Raw genomic sequence first — 20,007 nt, forward strand, 5'->3', positions numbered from 1 at the left:
AAACAAAGTAGTGAGTTCTTCGTTTTTGGCTTACTTTTAGTGAAACTTGCCCAAGTTATTGTAAACTGTCAGTTTAGAAATTGTGCTCTTGTACTAAATCGAAGGTTGTCACTATTTATGGAAATTGAAAGAAAGAAAATGGAAGTGTCAATTTCAGTGTATTTCTATATCTTTAGAAATGAACACTGAATATAAAAACTCGATGTAATAGCATAACGAACGCAGCCGCTGAATAGGACAAAAAATAGAAATAACTTAACTTTATAATAGAAAACGAAAAGAATGAAACAACTTTCAGTAATTGATCTGATCAATTTAAGTACAATGTCCTGCTCCACGTCATGGGCTTGAATTTGCTGACATTTTTAGTTCACTGACAAATAAACAATAAGTTGAACTTTTTATTGTATGCGAACCCGACGTCCTGTAGTCTGGTCTCTACAAGTCAAATAAAAATCAACACCAACACACAGGATGGCCTTTTAACAAATTATTGGCATTTTGAAATATCAGTCAAAAGCTAAATGCTTTTTATAGTCTTTAGTATTTCGTATAAAAACTCTTTTCACATATTGACTTGGCAGCTAAAAGGACTATTTCTACTTGTCAATAAACACTGTCAGTCATACATATGAAAAACAGTTTCAATTATTATACGAATTATTAATCTGGTATTAGATTTCATAATCCAGAATTTATCATCTGGTTAATAAATCATCGCTGTTTACGACATTTAATTAAACCTTGTCAAAAGATCAAAACGTTCCACTTAAGACAGGGTCCATTATCAAGCCCCTAGGTCACACCTAGGGTTCGATGTTTATTTCATATTCGTCTTATCTTTATTTAAATAACTAGATAAGATGTTCATTGACAATTGAAATTAATATTTATTTTCATAAACAGTCAATTAAAATTATCAAAATTTGGAGAAGCACATATGATGATTGTCGTTTATCTCATCGACTTAGCTTGAATTGATATGCAAACAACTTTGAATGCATTAAGATTCTTTAACTTTAAAAGTATATGTTTTGTATATTTTAAATCAATAAACTTCAGAAAAAGGATACAGGGATATTTTCCATTTGCAGGATACCACAAGCAAAGGGAAACAAGATGGTAAAGAAGCTACTCCAGCCGAAATTGAACTGGTAAGTTATTTTCTTCCTTTTTATTAAATTCAAAAGAGCAACTCATCTTCATGCTTTTCCGGAGCACCGGATATTACCCCCAGTTTTTGGTGGGGTTCGTGTTGCTTAGTCTTTAGTTTTCTATGTTGTGTTTTGTGTACTATTGTTTGTCTGTTTGTCTTTTTCTTTCTTAGCGATAGCGTTATCCGGTTTTTTTCTTTCGATTTATGAGTTTGAATGTCCTTCTGGTATCTTTCGTTCCTCTCTTAAGCTTCTACTGTTAATGATATTTATGAAAATATGTTGTTTGATTATTTGTCCAAAGCTAATATTTTCTATGCTTCCTGGTATCTTTTAGTATTGTTTTTCGGTAGAATAGTTTATAACAAAATGATTGCTCTTATAAACATGTTGTTAGTATTTGATATAGTCTACCCAAAATGTTTTTTTTTGTCCCTGCAGACTATTTTCTTCGCTTTTCTATGATGATATATATGTACCATAAAATGATTTGAATAGTTGTTTCATCTTTGTTTATATGAAGTACTCACACAAATTATGTGTGCTAGTAAATGATTTTGAATGTTTTGGAAGTAACATACATATAATTCTTTTGAACTGATCGGTTGGTGGTTGTCATTTGTAAATGATGAAAGCATTTTAACACTGAAAACATACGATATGTAAGTCAGGTTGTTCGACTTGGACGAAGAGCTCACAATTTTGAATGCTAGTTGAAAAAAATGGAGCAACATTTGCCTTTCAAAATGGGTTTCCAACAGCTCCCTTAGAGCGCACTCTACACGACGCATCTTATTAAACATGGTTGTGTATTTAAAACCAATCTAAGACATTTCAAAACTAACGCTTTTTTACGTTTTACTGTCTGACTTAGAAATAGATACGAGACAAAGGAACATAATTACTTGATTGTATTTATGTTTGTCTCGAATCTTGTCTTAAAACTTAGTATTGTGTAATTAGCATAAACAATACACAAATTATTCAACCAAATATGGTCAGTGCTGAAGCATTGACATGCTTGAGTGATTTTACGTTTTGCGACCTAACAAATTCAACTATACTTGTCTCTAAGTTTATTTCAATGATGGTTATGTATACAGGTATCTTCTAACAAGACCAGCAAATGTATTTTTAAATAGTGTGATTTAAAATTTACCGCTAATCTTTTATTCTTACTTGTTGCTTTCCTAAGGGTACACGTTTTTTCTATAGGCATAATAGACGTTTAAGGATAATGTTGACCCCTATTGCGTCAGTAGTAACAGGGATTAATCATCTTGAAACTGTTATTAAGTACACAAAACAAAAATATTTTGGTGTTCTCCTGTCAATACTTTGTCGGATTATCTACTTACATAACCTTAACAATGATTATTAGATACAATCATGTTAAAGACAGATAGGAATCGGTTTAACTTTAGATATTGGTTTTTGACCTCCATATAATTTAGTTAAGTGTCGGTCAAGTATGAAAGTAAGAAGGGGTGTTGTGTTACAGCTTATTAGACAACTAATACAATCCATATAAGAATGTGAAAAAACAAATAAGTAATTTGGAACTAGCACTGGTCCTCATACGGCATTATGTAAGTACAAGTATACATGAGAAAAATATGTCGCTTGAAAAAAAGTCACAAGTGCAAAAAACGGTATATTTATATGTCAGTAATGCTTATTTGTATTGACAAAAGAACTGTTCTATTTCTGCCAGATTGTAAGGAGTTAATGGGAAAACATATTTAATAATTCCGAACGCAGTTATGAACAAAATAACTTAAAAATATTTGCTGTTTATGCTTTTTAACATCGGAAGACAGAAGCACTTTTTTTAATACTAAAAGTCGTTAAAAAACTTAATAGTTGACTTTATAATAAATCAATTTGATATCTCAGGCTGCTGATTGAAACATTTGAAAGTGAACATTAAAATAAGAAAACCGTTTTCCATCACATTCAGGAGAATAGTGGATAAAGTCTAATTTTATTTATAAATATATTTTGTAAAGATGCCTTAATCATATCAGGTAACAAAAAGAAGTTGAAAAGATATGGTGCATGGGAAACGAGAACATTAAAAAGAATAATGCTTAAAATATGATAACTTGATAATGTGCGTACATTTAAAATTAATTATATTTTTATTCTTTTGGATGAAATATTTTATAAAGAATAATAGGAGCGATTAAGCGTGGGCTATGACATCCCTTTTTCTGACGTAAACTGCGGTGAATGGCACAGAACTACATTTTAAACTTTGTTATTCAACTGTTTTGCTATGTTAATCGTCAGTTTATTTAGTTACACAAATTAAATACCCATACAACCAGAATTTGGGGTGTAAAAGTATGGGGTTTTTCATCTGTTAAACAAAAACTGTCAAATACAGGTGGAGTAAAATAAAAAAAAAAAAAAAAAAAAAAAAAAAAAAAAAAAAAAAAAAACATATAATGATGATTCAGTCAATTATTTTTTAAAATAAAGTCATCTAATGCCTTATTCACCGAACGCCTCCGTTTAAGGTGGTACCTAACACTACAGGGAGATAACTCTGTAAAGTCAGCTAGACGTTTTAATTACGTTGTGTTGTAAAAGGAATATTAAGCTTCTCAATGATCAAAATTGGTGTTTGTCAAATTGCTATATGACCAGTGTATTTTTTCTGACAAAACGGTTGGTTCAATTTTTTTTTAAATTTTTATATTTTTATTAAAATCTCAAAGTAAATACTTTGACAAAATTTTATGAAAATTAAACGAGCCAAATTAATTTTAGTGAAAGTGTTGGGTACCAATTAACATCAAATCTGAAATTTAATCATTCATAATATGGTGAATAAATACACCTTATCGCTAATCCAGGCTGACCCAGCCGCTTGAACTCATGACGCATACAACAATCACTTTTCCATTGTGGCGTCAGATATTTTGTTTTATGACGTCAAAGTTTTCGGGAACCTGTGTGATATCCAGTAATGGCGGACAAATAGCGATCATAAGGTGTATCATCTCTCCGTAGGGAGAAAACACAAACTGAATGAAAGAGTAACAAGTTGTACATTTATTTAACTGTCATATTTCTTTTTTTTTAAACTGTACTATATACATTAAAGATATAACCACGAAGATCAAAGTATTTATAATACTTACAAACGAAAAGCAGATGTAATCGTATGACTACAATGACGCGTATACCATGCAACGGCGAACGTCACGTACTTCCGACACTGTAGATTCAAGTTCCGTTTAATATAGACAACTCTTCCTATAAAACATCAAGTCAACTCTCAACACAGCAGCAAACAACATATATTTTTGACATAAATGGATAATTTTTAACATTAAAAACGATTAACTTATTGAATAACGATAAAAAAGAAAGGAAGTTTTTTTCAACTGTTGAGGGCAATGGAAATTTAGAGCGGCAATTTAACGGTTTCAGTGTAATATATTCGTTGGATATGTTTTTCATTTTGAAATATTGGTTAATATAATCAAATTATTATAGATGTGTACTCAAAACGTTTCATATGTTAAATATATAGGACTATTATGGTTCCATGATGATGCAAGTCTCTTTAGTTGTGATATGGCATTTAAACGGCGGTTTAAGGATTTGACAGTGTTGATTAAGCGTAAAATATCACGATAATCTCTGAGGATAATCTATATCAAAGTTTTCGTTAAAGATGAACCTGATAATCACACGATATGCACAGAGCTGTTATTTGTGACGTACATATTTGTAAAAAAAGAAAGTAGCCAAAAGAATATCTAAAGAAATGCACGTTTTGAAATTATTTTTTCCAAATACCTGAAAATCACATTTTTACGTTTCAACTAATATATTCGAACGTCAGGATTTCGCACATCTGGTTAAAATAAGTTAGTTTGTAGAAAGAATAGCTATTACCTTTACATATACCGATGTTTAACTTCTGTGTGTTATTTCTTTTCACCACCCTTTGTGGCAAATCTTATATATATATGTAGATCAAACAACATTAATGGGTCATATCTTTATCATAAGCTTATAATCTAGAATACAGGTCAATCAAAGTCCTTTATAAATAATATTCCAAATGTATAAAATAGCCAGAGTCCTAGAGAAATATTTGTGGTCTATAAATAGAATATTGACATAATGGATTTAGATCTATATAAAATGATATCTAGTATATGACCGTGTGAATTAAATAACCATCGGGGAGAATTAATCTGTAGTTGAATGTGTCATGAAAGATTTAAGAACAAATCAAAATTTAGATACCGAATGCCATTTTCATCTAAATCCCTTCCTTTAGAATATCCTTGTATGCGGTAAACTCTTTTATAATGAATCAAAGATCAAGATGTTAAGTTACCACGTTTTCGATTCGCTCAGAATGTAATATATGAAAAATTGTATTTTCACCTAAATCCCTTCCTTACAATATATTTGTATGGGGTAAACTCTTTTATAATGAATCACAGACCAAAAAAGCCAAGTTACTACGTACATGCGCTTCGCTCAGAATGTCAAATTTGAAAAAAATGACAAAACCTTTTTCAATTTAGATATTTAAAAGAGTCTATAATAGAAACTTTAGAGACTTTCAACATCGAAATGTCATTCAGCACTAAATTGATGACGAAAAATGTTGGATACAATATGATAACATCTTCGTGGCTTTTGGTAAAAACTGAAACGGCGTAATAAAGTAAATCGGTTTTTTGCTTGTTTGTTTGAAATGTTGTTTTTTACAACAACCTGCATTGAATATCTTGATGTTGTGGTTTTATGTACAGTCTTGCATTTTGAAAGATATCTTGGTGTGAAATGTATTCGGAGAAAATCAAAGTTCAATGGGTTAAATACTGAGCTAATCTTTTTACGACAGAGTGGTTTATTTTTATCGTAGCTACAAGAAGATTTTTGCATATCCGCCATTGTAAAGGACAGACATTTTGCCTTATTCTCTATTGATAAATACATTTCAAACATTTAAAAGCCTGGAACGACTTTTCAAAACGTGGTCATGCAGGGTAAAAATGGGATTTACTGCATTTTTTTTTACAGTCGCCAGCTGGGCGATCAGGATGATTAAATATATTCGCCCAGCCGAAAATCTGGTCGCCTTGGGCGACTGGGCGAGCGTTAAGTTTACGTATCATAATTCTGCGACACGTATTCGTAACCAGCAGTTGCAGAACAAAACTGTTATATAATATGAATGCTTATAAACATGACAAACCCCGCCACATTCTTTATGTGTCTATCCAAAGTCATGAGCCTGTAGTTCAGTAATTGTCGTTATTTCGTGTTTGTCATATATGTTTTTAGTACATTGTTTTGTTATAAATTAGATCTTTGGTTTTTTCATCTAAATTGTTTCCCATTTTTTTTTTTTATATCTGAGCCTTTCGTAACCGACTATATACTCAGTAGGTTTTTCTCATTGTTGAAGGCCGTATTGTTGTCTTAATTATATTCTTGCTCAAATCCACTTCATTTGAACGCTGATTGGGTAGTTATATCATTGGTAATCATGCCACACACCCTTATTTTTAATTAGGCATTCGAAATAGTCCGAACATGAAATGGGTGGCCGATTTTCCCGAACAAAAATAATATTAAAATTCTAAAAGCGTTATACTGTAGTCGGATTTTCAAGTGACCACTTATTTTAATACGGCTCTTTGTAGAAAATATGCAACGTCAAAACAAAATAATTACAACGCTTTTTAAAAATAAAAGTATGTTTTATGTTATATTATAAATCTCTTCATATTCAAGTGTATGCCATAATCCCGTAAAAGTGTCTGAATCATGTATGTGTTTCACTGCTATTGTAAGATGACATGCTTCTCTTTAAAGTGACCTGTACAAATTTATACAAAGGATTTAAATTTGAAGTACGGACATTTTTGCACTTATATCTGAATCAAAGTTTAGCAAAGGTCACGTCATAATATCCTCATGCAAAAGAAATGTCTAGACCTTTTATATTTAGCATACAATAAATTTTTAAACGAATCTTTAAATCCACTCGAAATTATGGAAAAATCGATGGTTATATATTTCACAAACTTTCGTTAGAGAAGGGCGAACCGATATAAGTAGCTATAATAGTGCAAGTATGACGTAGTTTAAATCGCTACCCCAAGGAGAGAAGGGTTCGTGGAGGGTAGTGTAGGACGTTTAACTCTACTTATCACTTTTTATTATGCTAATTCATAACTTTCAATTATACTAATATTTCATTTCATATTTAAACTACCGAATTAAAAAGGAATTTATCATATTTTGATTACAATACGTCCCAATAAGTGCTATAGAAGTTCGTCTTTATGAAAAAGACAACTGATTAAAATGGATAGAATAAATTTCAAAAATGTAAGTTGTACAACTATGTTCATGATCTGCTTATTTTTTTTTAATGTGACAATGGTGGTGAGTCTTATAAAATTAAAAGTCAGTATTTAATTAAAAAAATCCGTTTCACCTTTTTAATCGCATATCTCTTTATTATCGTTCCGTCTTGAAATTAGAATGGTATAGTAGCGTAAAATCTTTTGTGGTCCTTGTGTAAAACAGTATACTCTTTTGTATATTTAAATAGACTGTATGTATCAATACCGTCTCCTGCTCACTGACCCACACTGGTGTAAACCACAACATATAAAACCATTGATTGTGGTGATAAATCAAAATTAGAAAACGAAAATAGTATATATCTTTTTAACCTTACACTCTATGTGGTTGCATTCGCGTGCACTTTTAACCCATGTTTGACCGATTTATGACCAAAGGGAAGAATAGGTGTGTGGCAATTTGTCCAATAACAATGTGGTCATTCTTTATTTTAGAAACACGAATAGTGTTGCTGACCAACACGTAGCAAGGACATAATTATAAGATATGAATGTTTGACAGATTTTTATGGCAAAAGCAAGGGTAGATTTCGGGCTTTTGTTCATTTACATGTTCATTCCTAAATACTGTTCCGGTCTAGACTGTTATTGCAAATTTATACATGTTTCATAAAAACCCCTCAACAGCTATTTTAACAATGAATAATACAGATTTTTTTGTAAATATACAAATACGAATGTTCACACAAACTCAATTTAAAAAAAAATAATATGTCATTTTCGACTTTGACATTTCTCGTTGCAATCTTCATGGCAAAGATTATGATAAACGGGCGACTTTTCTTTTTCTATTGTTCTTTTTCTTGTCTGTAGGTGATATTATTGAAATATTATACCACTGGCTAAGATTTGATAAAAATGATATTTTGCATCCAATAGTTTGTGGTAATATTGTTCATAAGGCTTATTGCAAGTTAAGCAATTGGTTTTTTTAATAAACAATACGTACAGCTGATTGATAGTTTGAAGCAATACCTACACGTTTCTTTTGTGATTTAGCCTTGAAATTTGTACAATTAATTTTGGGCATTTGCGTTTGAAATCTTCTTGGAACTACAGTTATCGATATAAGAGGACAGCACAGCATGATTGTATATGAACAGTTTATAGGTACATGCATGTACTTTGTTCTTGCAATAATATTTAATTCAGGATATTTATTTTCTTTTTATACACTCTTGTCTTAAGATAGCTGCGAACTGAAACTTTGGTAGATTTTGGCAAATTTTCATGAGTAATTACCGCAATTTAAATGTATAATATTGTAATAACCTGTCAACCTAAACTAAAATTAGATTGGAAGTACAAAGCTATGTTTCGTTGTTTTAAATTAAAAAAATATTCATGTATGTTACAATCATATAAATCATTTTGTTTTCAAAAACATGATTAAACTGTGATAATGTGTCAGATTTGTCTTAAACATCAATGTGCAGTGCTCAAATAATTTGAAAAGCTCTAGGTTATAGTATGTTTAAACTCAAAAATCGAACGAAATGCCATGTCAAAAAATGAAAAACTACCAAAAGGCCAACAGCAGTCTACAAATCAGAACATAGAAAACTAAAGACTAAGCAATACGAACCGCACCCAAAACCGGGAGTTATTTCATGTTCTCCGGAAGGGTTAGTAGATCATGCACCAAACGTGATTAATATTCTTTTTCACGATATGGTTTTAGTTTAGCAAGTGCCGAATTTTGTCCTGGGGAATTAAGGGAAATGGTCCTAAATTTTGATCCCATACTTCAAAATGTTACGTTCGATTGTATTATTTCCATATTTGTATTGACATGGAAATAAAGGCGAATTTTAATGTATAAAAATGTAAATGTATCTGCAAGATTCAGGCCTTATTCTTTTGATATTTTAAAATGTGTTTAATATTTTTTTTATTTTCGATATTACTTCACGAGCTATGATATAAAACTGTCAATAGCCATCAATATATGTTTCTGACAGCTCAGAAAGTCAATGTTGTTTTTAAAAATTTGTGGTAATAGACTGAAATGAGGTGGTTAGTCATTAAATCAGTGTTAAATTCAATTCTCGAATTGATCCGATTTTTATCATTGATGTGGTCTCAATAATTGTGTAAATATTAAGTTTGATATTTAAATGATTGAGTTGGAAAGGCATTTTATTAAAAGTATATAAAAATACTCATATTTTAGCGGATAGATTAAAGACAGTGTTAAAATTGTTTCGAAATGAATAAAGAAGTATAAATATTTGAAAAATTAAGACGCTATTAAAAAACTTTTAACACAGGTATATGTTAATTATTATGGTCAATAAAAGTCTAAATAATTTTACAGCTGCCATAAAACAACTTTTTATACGGAGATGAATTACACCCAGGGTTCATCAATAGGTTCAGATCTCTGAACCGTCTGCTGCGACACAGTTTGAAAAAACGCAATCACTTGAACACCAAACGACAATTGTCACGAGACGACCTTTGCACTTTGAATCACATTTCCTTCTCGAATTGTATATATTGGCGGGGGATCTTTAAACTTATTGTTATAACAATAGAAATCCGCTAGTTGAGCGAAGATATTAAACGCACCAGTAACCATTGTGGTATATTAATTCGTTTATAATAATTTCATAAGCATACGAAGGCTCACAATAGGTAGTGAAAGGGAAAAGTAGAAGTGGCTATTTGAATAACGGATAGAGTGTGACATACACAATGGATGATTAAAAGAAAGAAAAGGACTCTATCGTTGTCTACATAATAATATCAGAATCTTTCTTTCACATTTGACTTCCTAATTTTGTGCTTTAAAACATGAAAAATGGATATTGATTGAAACACACTTGCTACTGGTCAAAAGTTCAGACAATTTATAATTTAGATTCACGAACTTTTATAATTGGATGTATTTCAGGAATTAAAGCGACTTGACCACAGCTTCACCAAAGACATTCTAGAGAAGTTAGATAAAAATGTCGTGACGGAGGATATTTTGGAAAAACTTATTATTATACACATGAGGAAAACAAGTTGTGTTACCGTTCAGACCATCAAGGTAGCGGAAGCACCTTTATCAAGAACGCATAGTTTAACTGATGCCATAGATCCAAGACAAGATGGGTTCACCAGCAGTGCAGGAAGCACTATCAGCCGGAAAAGTGAACCGGACATGCGGAGATGGTCGAAAAAAGACGGGTTGGGATCTAACAATTCGGATGATATTTGGGGAGAAGTGGAAAAATACCAAAGAGCTGTAAGTGTTTAAGTTCAGATAAATCGTTTTACCGACTTTGTTATGTTAAATATTATTGTTTTGTTTAATGTAAGTAAAGATTAATTAAACCTGTTGTTAGCTTTAACGAGGATTATGTTGGTGAGAAAAACAGTAGTTATTAAATGCTGCTTTTTAATATTATTAACTGTTTGTTTTTAACTCCTACATGTAGGTATTGTTTAGGGTCATGTTTATTTACAATAAAAAAATGTAGCAACATATGTATTAAAACAATACATCATGATTTATGGGGAAAAGTTAAAGACAAAATATATCTACCATTTTTGTCCAAAGAAAATTTTTACCACATTGATGAAGCCATGAATTGAAGATGAAAAATATTCTCAGATTTAATAATAGATACCATCCTCCTCACTTATTCAAAAATTCCGAAATCAATTATTGTCATTAATTGATACATTTAAAATTCATTAATGGGTTGAAAATATTTTTGAATTGGGGAAATGAAGGCATGAAAAATCATCATTTATTGATGAATACGCTGTTTGGTTATTTCAATAATTTCTAAGATAATGTTTTTTGTTTGTGACATGTTAGTTCTGTATTAGCATTATCATTAGTCTAATATTTAATTTTGTATTACTTTAAAAGAAAAAGATAAAAACGAGCAATGAAATATATACTTAATTGATTTCAAAGGGAACTTAAATGTCTATTCAATTTCAATCCATAGAAATTCTCTTAAATTATTATAAATGGACAGAGAAATAAGTTATTTGTATAAAATACATTCATAATGATAGCATTCACTTTTGGTCTATTGTAATACCAGTCTGCTCATGAACACACGCATTTGGTTAATAAACCATCAAAACGAAAAAAAAGAAACCTTCACTCAATAATACTTATAATACCTATATAAATGAAAAGAAAATAAATAGAATTAAAGTCTTTATTACAAATCGTTGATGTTATCAGAAACAAAATATTAATATGACAAAATTGAATAATAATATTTAAATATTTACTACAATAAAACATTTGACTCGAACTACAACCGACATATCTTTACGTCTTTGTCAGTCTGGTTATTGTTTAGACCGCAGTTGGTTCATACAGGGCATCTACTGTGTCATCGTCGAGCAAACAATCTTTTAATAAATACTATTCTTGTGGCAGAATCTGCTAAGTCATTAAACTTTAACAAAAAATGTCCTTTAAGGAAATTAAAACTTTATTTATTTTTAAAATGAATTATTTAAAACTATTTATTTCGAATGTTTCTATATTTTTATATTTTTAACTTGATGCGGCGAAAACCTTTATTTGAAACTAGACTTAGTATTTAATAACACGTGTGCGGTTCATTTGATTTTGAAATTAGTTTTCGTTTCCCAAATGTTTACGTTGAAAGTCGTTCATCAACCTAAATTTTATACATGTCTTTATAAAACAAAGAAAACAACGGCAATTGTAGAATTCTCTCAGTCGTAAACTAACGGCAATTGTAGAATTCTCTCAGTCGTCAGTAAACTAACGGCAATTGTAGAATTCTCTCAGTCGTAAACTAACGGCAAATGTAGAATTCTCTCAGTCGTCAGTAAACTAACGGCAATTGTAGAATTCTCTCAGTCGTAAACCAACGGCAATTGTAGAATTCTCTCAGTCGTAAACTAACGGCAATTGTAGAATTCTCTCAGTCGTAAACTTACTTATAAACAGCTTTAGACTAGAATTTAGTTGATTTACTCTTGCCTAGGTTTACTTTGCTGAATGCTGCATATAAATCTTTTGGTTTTCAATGTTCTATGTATGACATGTTTGAGCATTGAACACATTCAGATTTTGCATAGTTTCATTTCAAATTGTTTTTGAAGTCGCAATTTCTAAATTGATACGGATGAAAGTAAATTTTGTGCATAGTCTCTTTGACCACAACCCAATGACTTTACGTTATTCCAAAGACATCTAGAGGGTAAAATTGAGTCTAAAACAATAGACAGATGTCTTACAACAAGTATAATATATTATAAGCTCTAAATCGTCGAGATGCGTTATTTAAATACATGTATGTATGATCTTTTGTTTGGGTGTTATGTATAACAATGGCAGAGTTTTTCAGTGACGTAAGCAAGCAAATTAAATTTTTTGTTGATATCAGTTTGTAAAATTACTTCAAAATTAGACACACTTCGTTTCCATGTGCACAATGATCATTAACTGTCAACTTAAAAGTCTGTGCGCCATTTGTAGCGTGCAACTACAATCCCGTGTTGAACCATTTCAAGTTTGACAATACTCTCCGGGTTGGCCCTTTCTATTCCAAGGGAGGCATACATACAAGTTAAAGCCAAACTATTAGTTTTCAATCATATTTTTTTAAAGCATTTTAGTAAAATGATTTGAAAAGTAGGAACATTTCACATTTGAATGGCATTTCTGTAACACAATAGGTACAGGAAGATGTGGTATGAGTGCCAATGAGACAACTCTCCATCCAAATAACAATTTATAAAAGTAAACAATTATAGGTCAAGGTACGTCCTTCAACACGGAGCCTTGGCTCACACCGAACAACAAGCTATAAAGGGCCCCCAAATTACAAGTGTAAAACCATTCAAACAAGACTAATGGTCAAGGAAATGCTAGCACAAACTGTGGCAAATGATCAAAAGTATATGTAGCTATATAGACTGTATTAAGTATCGTTTTATCAACAGCTTGTGAACAATAATTGGCCCTGTCAAATGTAAAGAAATAAATTTAAGTAACTGTGAAATTAAATATTAATGCGCTGTCCGATTAACCTGCATGAACTGCGTCTTGTTCAATTTAAAAAGGATTAAATTTTTCAATCTAATCTCTTTAGGTCCTGTGTTATAATATAATATTATACTTAAATGGTCAACAGTACCAAAGTTAAATCAAAGTAGTTTACATTTTTGTAGCATTTTTAAGGATGATATTGTTAATGTTTCTTTAAAAAGTAAATCTAAGTTATTTACACCCTGGCCATTCCAATGGTCAAAAATAAGAGCTAGCAATTTTCTTTCATTTTTTTTTAAACACGGCCATAAAAAAGTTATTTTATAATATAATAGTGTTTTTTTTTCGCGAATCATTGAGAAAGAATTGTTTTTTCCTAAAAATATATATACATGTACATACCACATTATTAAAAAGTAAATTGACCCAAAGAAATAATAGATAATTTCGCAAGACAGTTCACAAGTTTAAAAAAAAAAGCAATGTTTTCTTAAAGTTATGCACGCAAAGGCTATTAAAATGTAAATTAATTGAACATAATATTATGGGTTATTTCGCAAGTCAAAGAATAAAAGCCATCCCCCAATCCAACACCTACTCCTTTAGTTAATTCCACCACGGACATTTCCGATACTTCTCCGTACAGCTTTTTCCACAATTTACAGCACCTCAGTCTCAGGTGTGTATATATGCAATGTCGAGCGTTAGTCTTATTGTTTATCGTGATTATTAACAACTTGGTCAATTGTAAGATGGCTCAAAACTAGAATTTTGATAGTTGTTTTGGCAAGAGCAACTGCGAATAGAATACCTGCCAAATTATAACTAGCATTCTAATAGAAATAAGAATACCATGTACCATGTAAATAAAAGTACTGGATAGCATATATACAAACTTTTGCAAAAAGTATAAGTTTTAGCTTCATACATTCTTTATGTTTTTTCATTGTCGAAGGCCGTTCGGTGGCCTAATTGCTTATACTACCCCTTCATTTGAAATCTAATGGGTAGTTCATATAATATATAACAGCATTGTTTAGTGGGCAGTATCAGTTCGATTTTCTACAATGCAGACATAAGTAAAGTGCCTATTTCATTTAAACTCTTTAATATTCAAATTGTACTAGTTTTCATCAGCTGTCTGTGCATACCAAATTACTTTTAATACATTTTATAGTAATAATTTGATGAGGTATCATTTAAATGAAACTTAAGTAGTTGCAAGTCATTATAGAATTTATACAAATAATAGAACTGGTATAGTAAATTGTTACTGAAAACGCTCTTATCTTACGTCATAACACTCATAAATAAACATCAGAATTAGTTGACCTAATTACATTTATCAATAATGTTACTCAATATTTCTGAAATAATGAATGAACCGTTCGGAATTTTAAGTGATATTTGATACAATTAAAATAAAATTGAGCAGTGGGATTGTTCAATGCAGAAAAAAAAGATCTTTTACAAAACAATTGATTTAAAAGTAGTCTTTATTAATGCCCCAGGGCTTCATGACCAGTAAAGACCCAGCAGACTAGTATTTTCATTCAATGTTTAGCAATACTATCTCCCTGTGGGAAGAAAAACCAGTGAAACGTTGATCGACTTTTACCCCCTGTGAAAAGAACATTGCAATACGACAAACGCTCGTATAAAGACACAGTTAACATGATACGCTATTTAACAATCGTATCAATCACTCCTTTATTTGAAATTTGTTAACTCAATATCGTGTTAAACAAAACAATTTAAAAATCTAAATTTAGAATTTCTAATACTTTTCTTTTCGTTTAATAAATTTCTAAGTCCTAGCTTTTTCATACAGTTATTTTGAAATTATGCCAATCTTGACCTGGTTACATTATTGTTTATATGGATCAAAATATTGAATATGAATTATGATTAGAAATGTTTATAAAATCATATGATATCGATTTGGTTTAGTATACGAAGAATAATTTAAAGGTAGCTGAATAAAAAAATATATATGAAAGTTTTATATGCCGTAATGTACTTTTTTAACAGAAAAGTTCATATTGAACTGTTGCTGAGAAGCCGTCTAGTCTAAGTTTTGATCATTCGTATACAAAAATGGTTCCATTAAATTATGCATGTTATAGCCGAATCTATTATATATTCTTTTGAATAATTGTCATTTAATGACAATTAAATTATGCATGTTATAGCCGAATCTATATATTCTTTTGAATAATTGTCATTTAATGACAATTAGTATTCACCTTATGGAATTAACACTTTTTCATAGTACTGATGCAAAATGTCTTTGGTTTGGTTTGATCGCATATATAGATACATGTAATAACATAAAATACTTTTAATACATGTTGATGGTGCACATTTTGATAAAGTTTTTTCTTTAAACAACTTGATATATTCTAAATAATAAAAAAAAATAGAGTATAAACTAATGAGACAGCACCCGCTACAATTCTCTCAAAAACTATACTCAAACGCCATCATACTTGCAATACACAATCAGTATCCGATAGTTGACAGATACCTACATAATATGGTATATTTATGTGTTTACAATATGTTTGTACAGATTTATTCAGATAATTGACTTAAACGTTCTTTTGTATCTCAACTAGTTATGTCTCCAAAAAGTTGTTTAATAGTTTTTGGAAGAACCTCTTGGGTGAAAATTTATTACCCTTAGTATAGTATGTGATTTTTATAAATGATAATACGTGTTTGTACTTTCGTACATAAAATAAACGGTTGTATTGGTGGCTTATTATTTGGACCTCTTTACATTTCTTTCAACTTTGCATTTGTATGTTGTATACGGAAGTAGGAGACAAGGCTTCAGTACTGCTGCTGATGAATTGCTTTTACAGTCACTTCAATAAGATCAGTAGTCAGTGCTTGGATACGTATTTTTTTTTTTAACATTCTACCATTCTAAAATTTTCTGTAGAATCATTTGGAAACTATTATGAAATTAAGTTTTCATATCCTTCAGGGAAAGTTGACCAAAGACACATTTTGGTATACTTTTAAAGTCTACATTGTATTTTGTTCATAAGTCTACCCATGTATTCAAGTGGTTATACGCACCAAACTTTATATTCTTTAGTATTTCATTAACTTTTTCCCTCGGGAACATCTACCCCCTTAATCCGTTTTAACTGCTTTACTATTGTTAAAACTATTACCTGTGACTTGAACGGTCCCACGTCGTTTTTATCATCACCCGTCCGTCTAAGCAACATCAATAACAACTAATTAATATCTTTTTTCAAACATATCTATAAAATTAAAAGTTATTAATTTCAAAGATTTCTTAAGATTTTATTATAAGAAAACTTTATTAGGTAATACCCACAAAAGATTAATTAGGAAAACGTCAAGATTTGATATACTGCGTGTCAGAACCTCGCTTGATTTTATATAAACGCCCTCCCCTAAGCATCTTAAACCGGCAATATGTTTCAACAATATTGACAATAAATTCAATTTGGTACAATCATTGTTTGAATAACAATACATAATATACGACTCTAACAAATCAGACTTCTTTCTTTCTACTGTAGTAAAAAAGTGAATGTAATTTTAAGGTTTAATTGGCTTTTACAATAGTTACCAAACTATTACGGAAGGATTGTAACAATGGGCGACAATGGCAACAAAAGAGGGCCCTTACACATCAAACAATAAAAATATATTATGGATTCAAGATTTCATAATGTGGGTCTAATTTCAGGTACCCATTTTTTTTAGTCATAAATATTTATAAATCGATCAACGTAAGCAATATTCTACTAGCGATTTATTTTTTTGTTTTTTAAAAAGTGAAAACAAATGTCAGCGGGAGGCAGTTAAAACAGAATTCATGTTAAAAAAAGTTAACCTTTAAACTTTACTGCATGTTTATAGAGATAATAGGGATATATCGGAGCATGTTATCATGTACATTGTAACACATTAAACAGCAGTATGTCATTTTTTTAGACCAAAATGGATGTAACGAATTCATTGGTAAGCTTCCAGTTTTATTTGATATTTTTTATTAAATTTTTTTTCACGTTTGGAATAAGTGAACCAGTTCAGGTGTCTTTAGCTAGTTTCAATGGGTGTAACAAGGGGAGAAGGACATACTTACTCCTCCAGGGCACCTGCTTTAAATTCCGGTATTTGTTTGTGATTTTGTAGTCTTATGTTTTATGTAGTGTATTGTAGTTGTCTTTTCGTCCAGTTTTTCATTTTCTGCCTCGTTTTATCGATCTTTCTTCGACTAAATAGTTTAGTTATTGTTGACTTTTACTTATATATATCATAATGATTTTTTTGACCCGAAATTTGAAAAAAATGAAAAGCGAATTGTGATAAAAACGTCATTGAGATGGTAAGATCATATAGCCTCCTTTGTAAGATGGACAAGTTTAGCCGACTATACGGTACTGGTTGTCTCATTGGCATTTTAACCACATCTCCTTTTTTCTTTTGTTTAAAGTTAAAAAAAAAGAGAAACTATTATCACGGATAAGCAATACATTTAAAGTAATTGGTAATGATCCATAAACAATCCTTTTTTATATTATTTCTGCCATATTGAAGTTCATTTTTCTAAGGTGATTATGATTAAGCTGTTTATTATTCCCTTACATTTTATGAATACATAAATAATCCATGCTGTTGTACAAGAATTTTGTATGCAGGTGGACGAGACAATGAAATTATTGGCAAATGTTCTAGACATTTATTATCCTTTGGCTCGGAATTCGTCGGCAAATCTAATCGTATATTTTATAAGTAAAAATCTGTTACCTTGTTCAAAGCTGCTTTTTTTTTTTACATAAAGTGTTGATTTCATTCTTATGGAGAGTTGTCTCATTGGCACTCATACCACATCTTCTTATTACTATTTATTATCAACTTCAACTCGGGCTTTTAACTAGTTCATGTATGTACATTATAAAATACTAGTGTACCGTTTTAGAACGGGGTGATCGAACTAACATTTGATATTTACAATTAGATATGTAAACAATAATATGATCTATTAAAGTGATAATGTTTAAATATCTTAAATGTGAAGTTTAGCAATTTGTTTTGCATAAAATATGATAAAATATGCTTGAAAACGTAATATATTATTTTAAGTTAACCTTGAATTTCTATAATTTGGATGATTTGTTTTGCATAAAATATGGACAAATATACTTGAAAACATTCGTATTAATAATTCAACCTTGAATTTAACAACAATGTCGGAACCATTTGATAAGCACAAAATATAAATGTAGTCCAAAAGCTGCTTGCAAATATTTCGTTTTTAAGACTTCCAAATGCTATTTAGGTGTCGAACTTTTGAAAAGTGACGAAGTTGCTTATTTGAAATTTTATGCAAGTCAACCTCAGTTTCATCGGCTTATTTTATATAACGAATTACATAATACATAATTGGCAATAATGCTATCTATTATAATATTACATACAATGTTATAGAGTTCCTGCTTTTTAACCTTTCGAACAAAATACATTATGAAACATATCAATAATTCTCATAAATAAATTAACATTATTAAATAAATTCTACAGTTAATCAAATATATATTTGAATTTGTGACAAAGATTGTCGGGTTTCTACTGTACAATGGTTTTTCCTTTGAAGACTGTTAGTCATTTTGTACGAAAACTTTGTTACTACATTTAGATACTTCACAAGGTAAAGCCGTACAACGACTTTTGTTTGTGTGCCATCTGATTACAATGATATTTTATACAATAATTGCAAAATATTGTTGATATGGACAGACAAAGGTTAGATCGAAAACCTTTTGAACCACGAAATAGGTTTTATTTTTATTTTAAAAACAGAAGAAGCTTTTTCGACGTCATCGTGTTTTGTGTGTAATTGTTTTAGTTTTTGTTATCACAAGGATATTTTACTTTGAGTTCCATTAGAGGGTTAAATTCGTACCGAATTCCAAATATGTGTATCTTCAAGTAAAATCTACCTGCAAATCATCCTTGAAATGAAGAAAGGAATTTTATCGGTTAATAAATTAGTTAATTTACTGGATCTAAGACCGTTTTAATCTTGTATTATAGAAATCAGCACGCTCAAGAGTATCCACGGGGAAACGCCGACCAGGAGTTACACAAGTAATTGGGATTTCTCCAATGGAACCTTTAAATGAAGGCATGGAGGATAACAACCTTACAAAAGTGGAAGAGGTAATTAATATTCAATTTATTATCACACTTATAATTCTGTAGATATTGTATTGGTAAAACAGTACATAGAAGACATGCAACTTAAAACTAATTTATTGGAGTCTTTGTCCAAAAGTTGTGTGTAAAAAAAAGAAATTTTTATTGAAAATGTATATATAAATAAAGATTATAGATTTTTTATTGAAACTCTATGAAAAATTTTCATTCCATTTTTAATTTGAAGGACTGAGTTCTACTTTTCACCTTA

At 30.3% G+C, this 20,007-nt stretch overlaps 1 protein-coding gene across 1 annotated transcript in view; it reads left to right on the forward strand.

The window, feature by feature from the left end:
• The window catches only part of LOC143055428 (uncharacterized), a 74,672-nt gene that overhangs the window by 47,006 nt on the left and 7,659 nt on the right, over positions 1–20,007 (forward strand). The window contains exons 8-10 of the mRNA XM_076228875.1: positions 1,063–1,154; positions 10,464–10,802; positions 19,635–19,760. Of these exons, the coding sequence (XP_076084990.1) occupies positions 1,063–1,154; positions 10,464–10,802; positions 19,635–19,760 (557 nt within the window). The remainder of the gene's footprint in view (positions 1–1,062; positions 1,155–10,463; positions 10,803–19,634; positions 19,761–20,007) is intronic.

The sequence above is a fragment of the Mytilus galloprovincialis genome, chromosome 1 (genome assembly GCF_965363235.1).
Source record: "Mytilus galloprovincialis chromosome 1, xbMytGall1.hap1.1, whole genome shotgun sequence".
NCBI classification, from domain to species: Eukaryota; Metazoa; Mollusca; class Bivalvia; order Mytilida; family Mytilidae; genus Mytilus; species Mytilus galloprovincialis.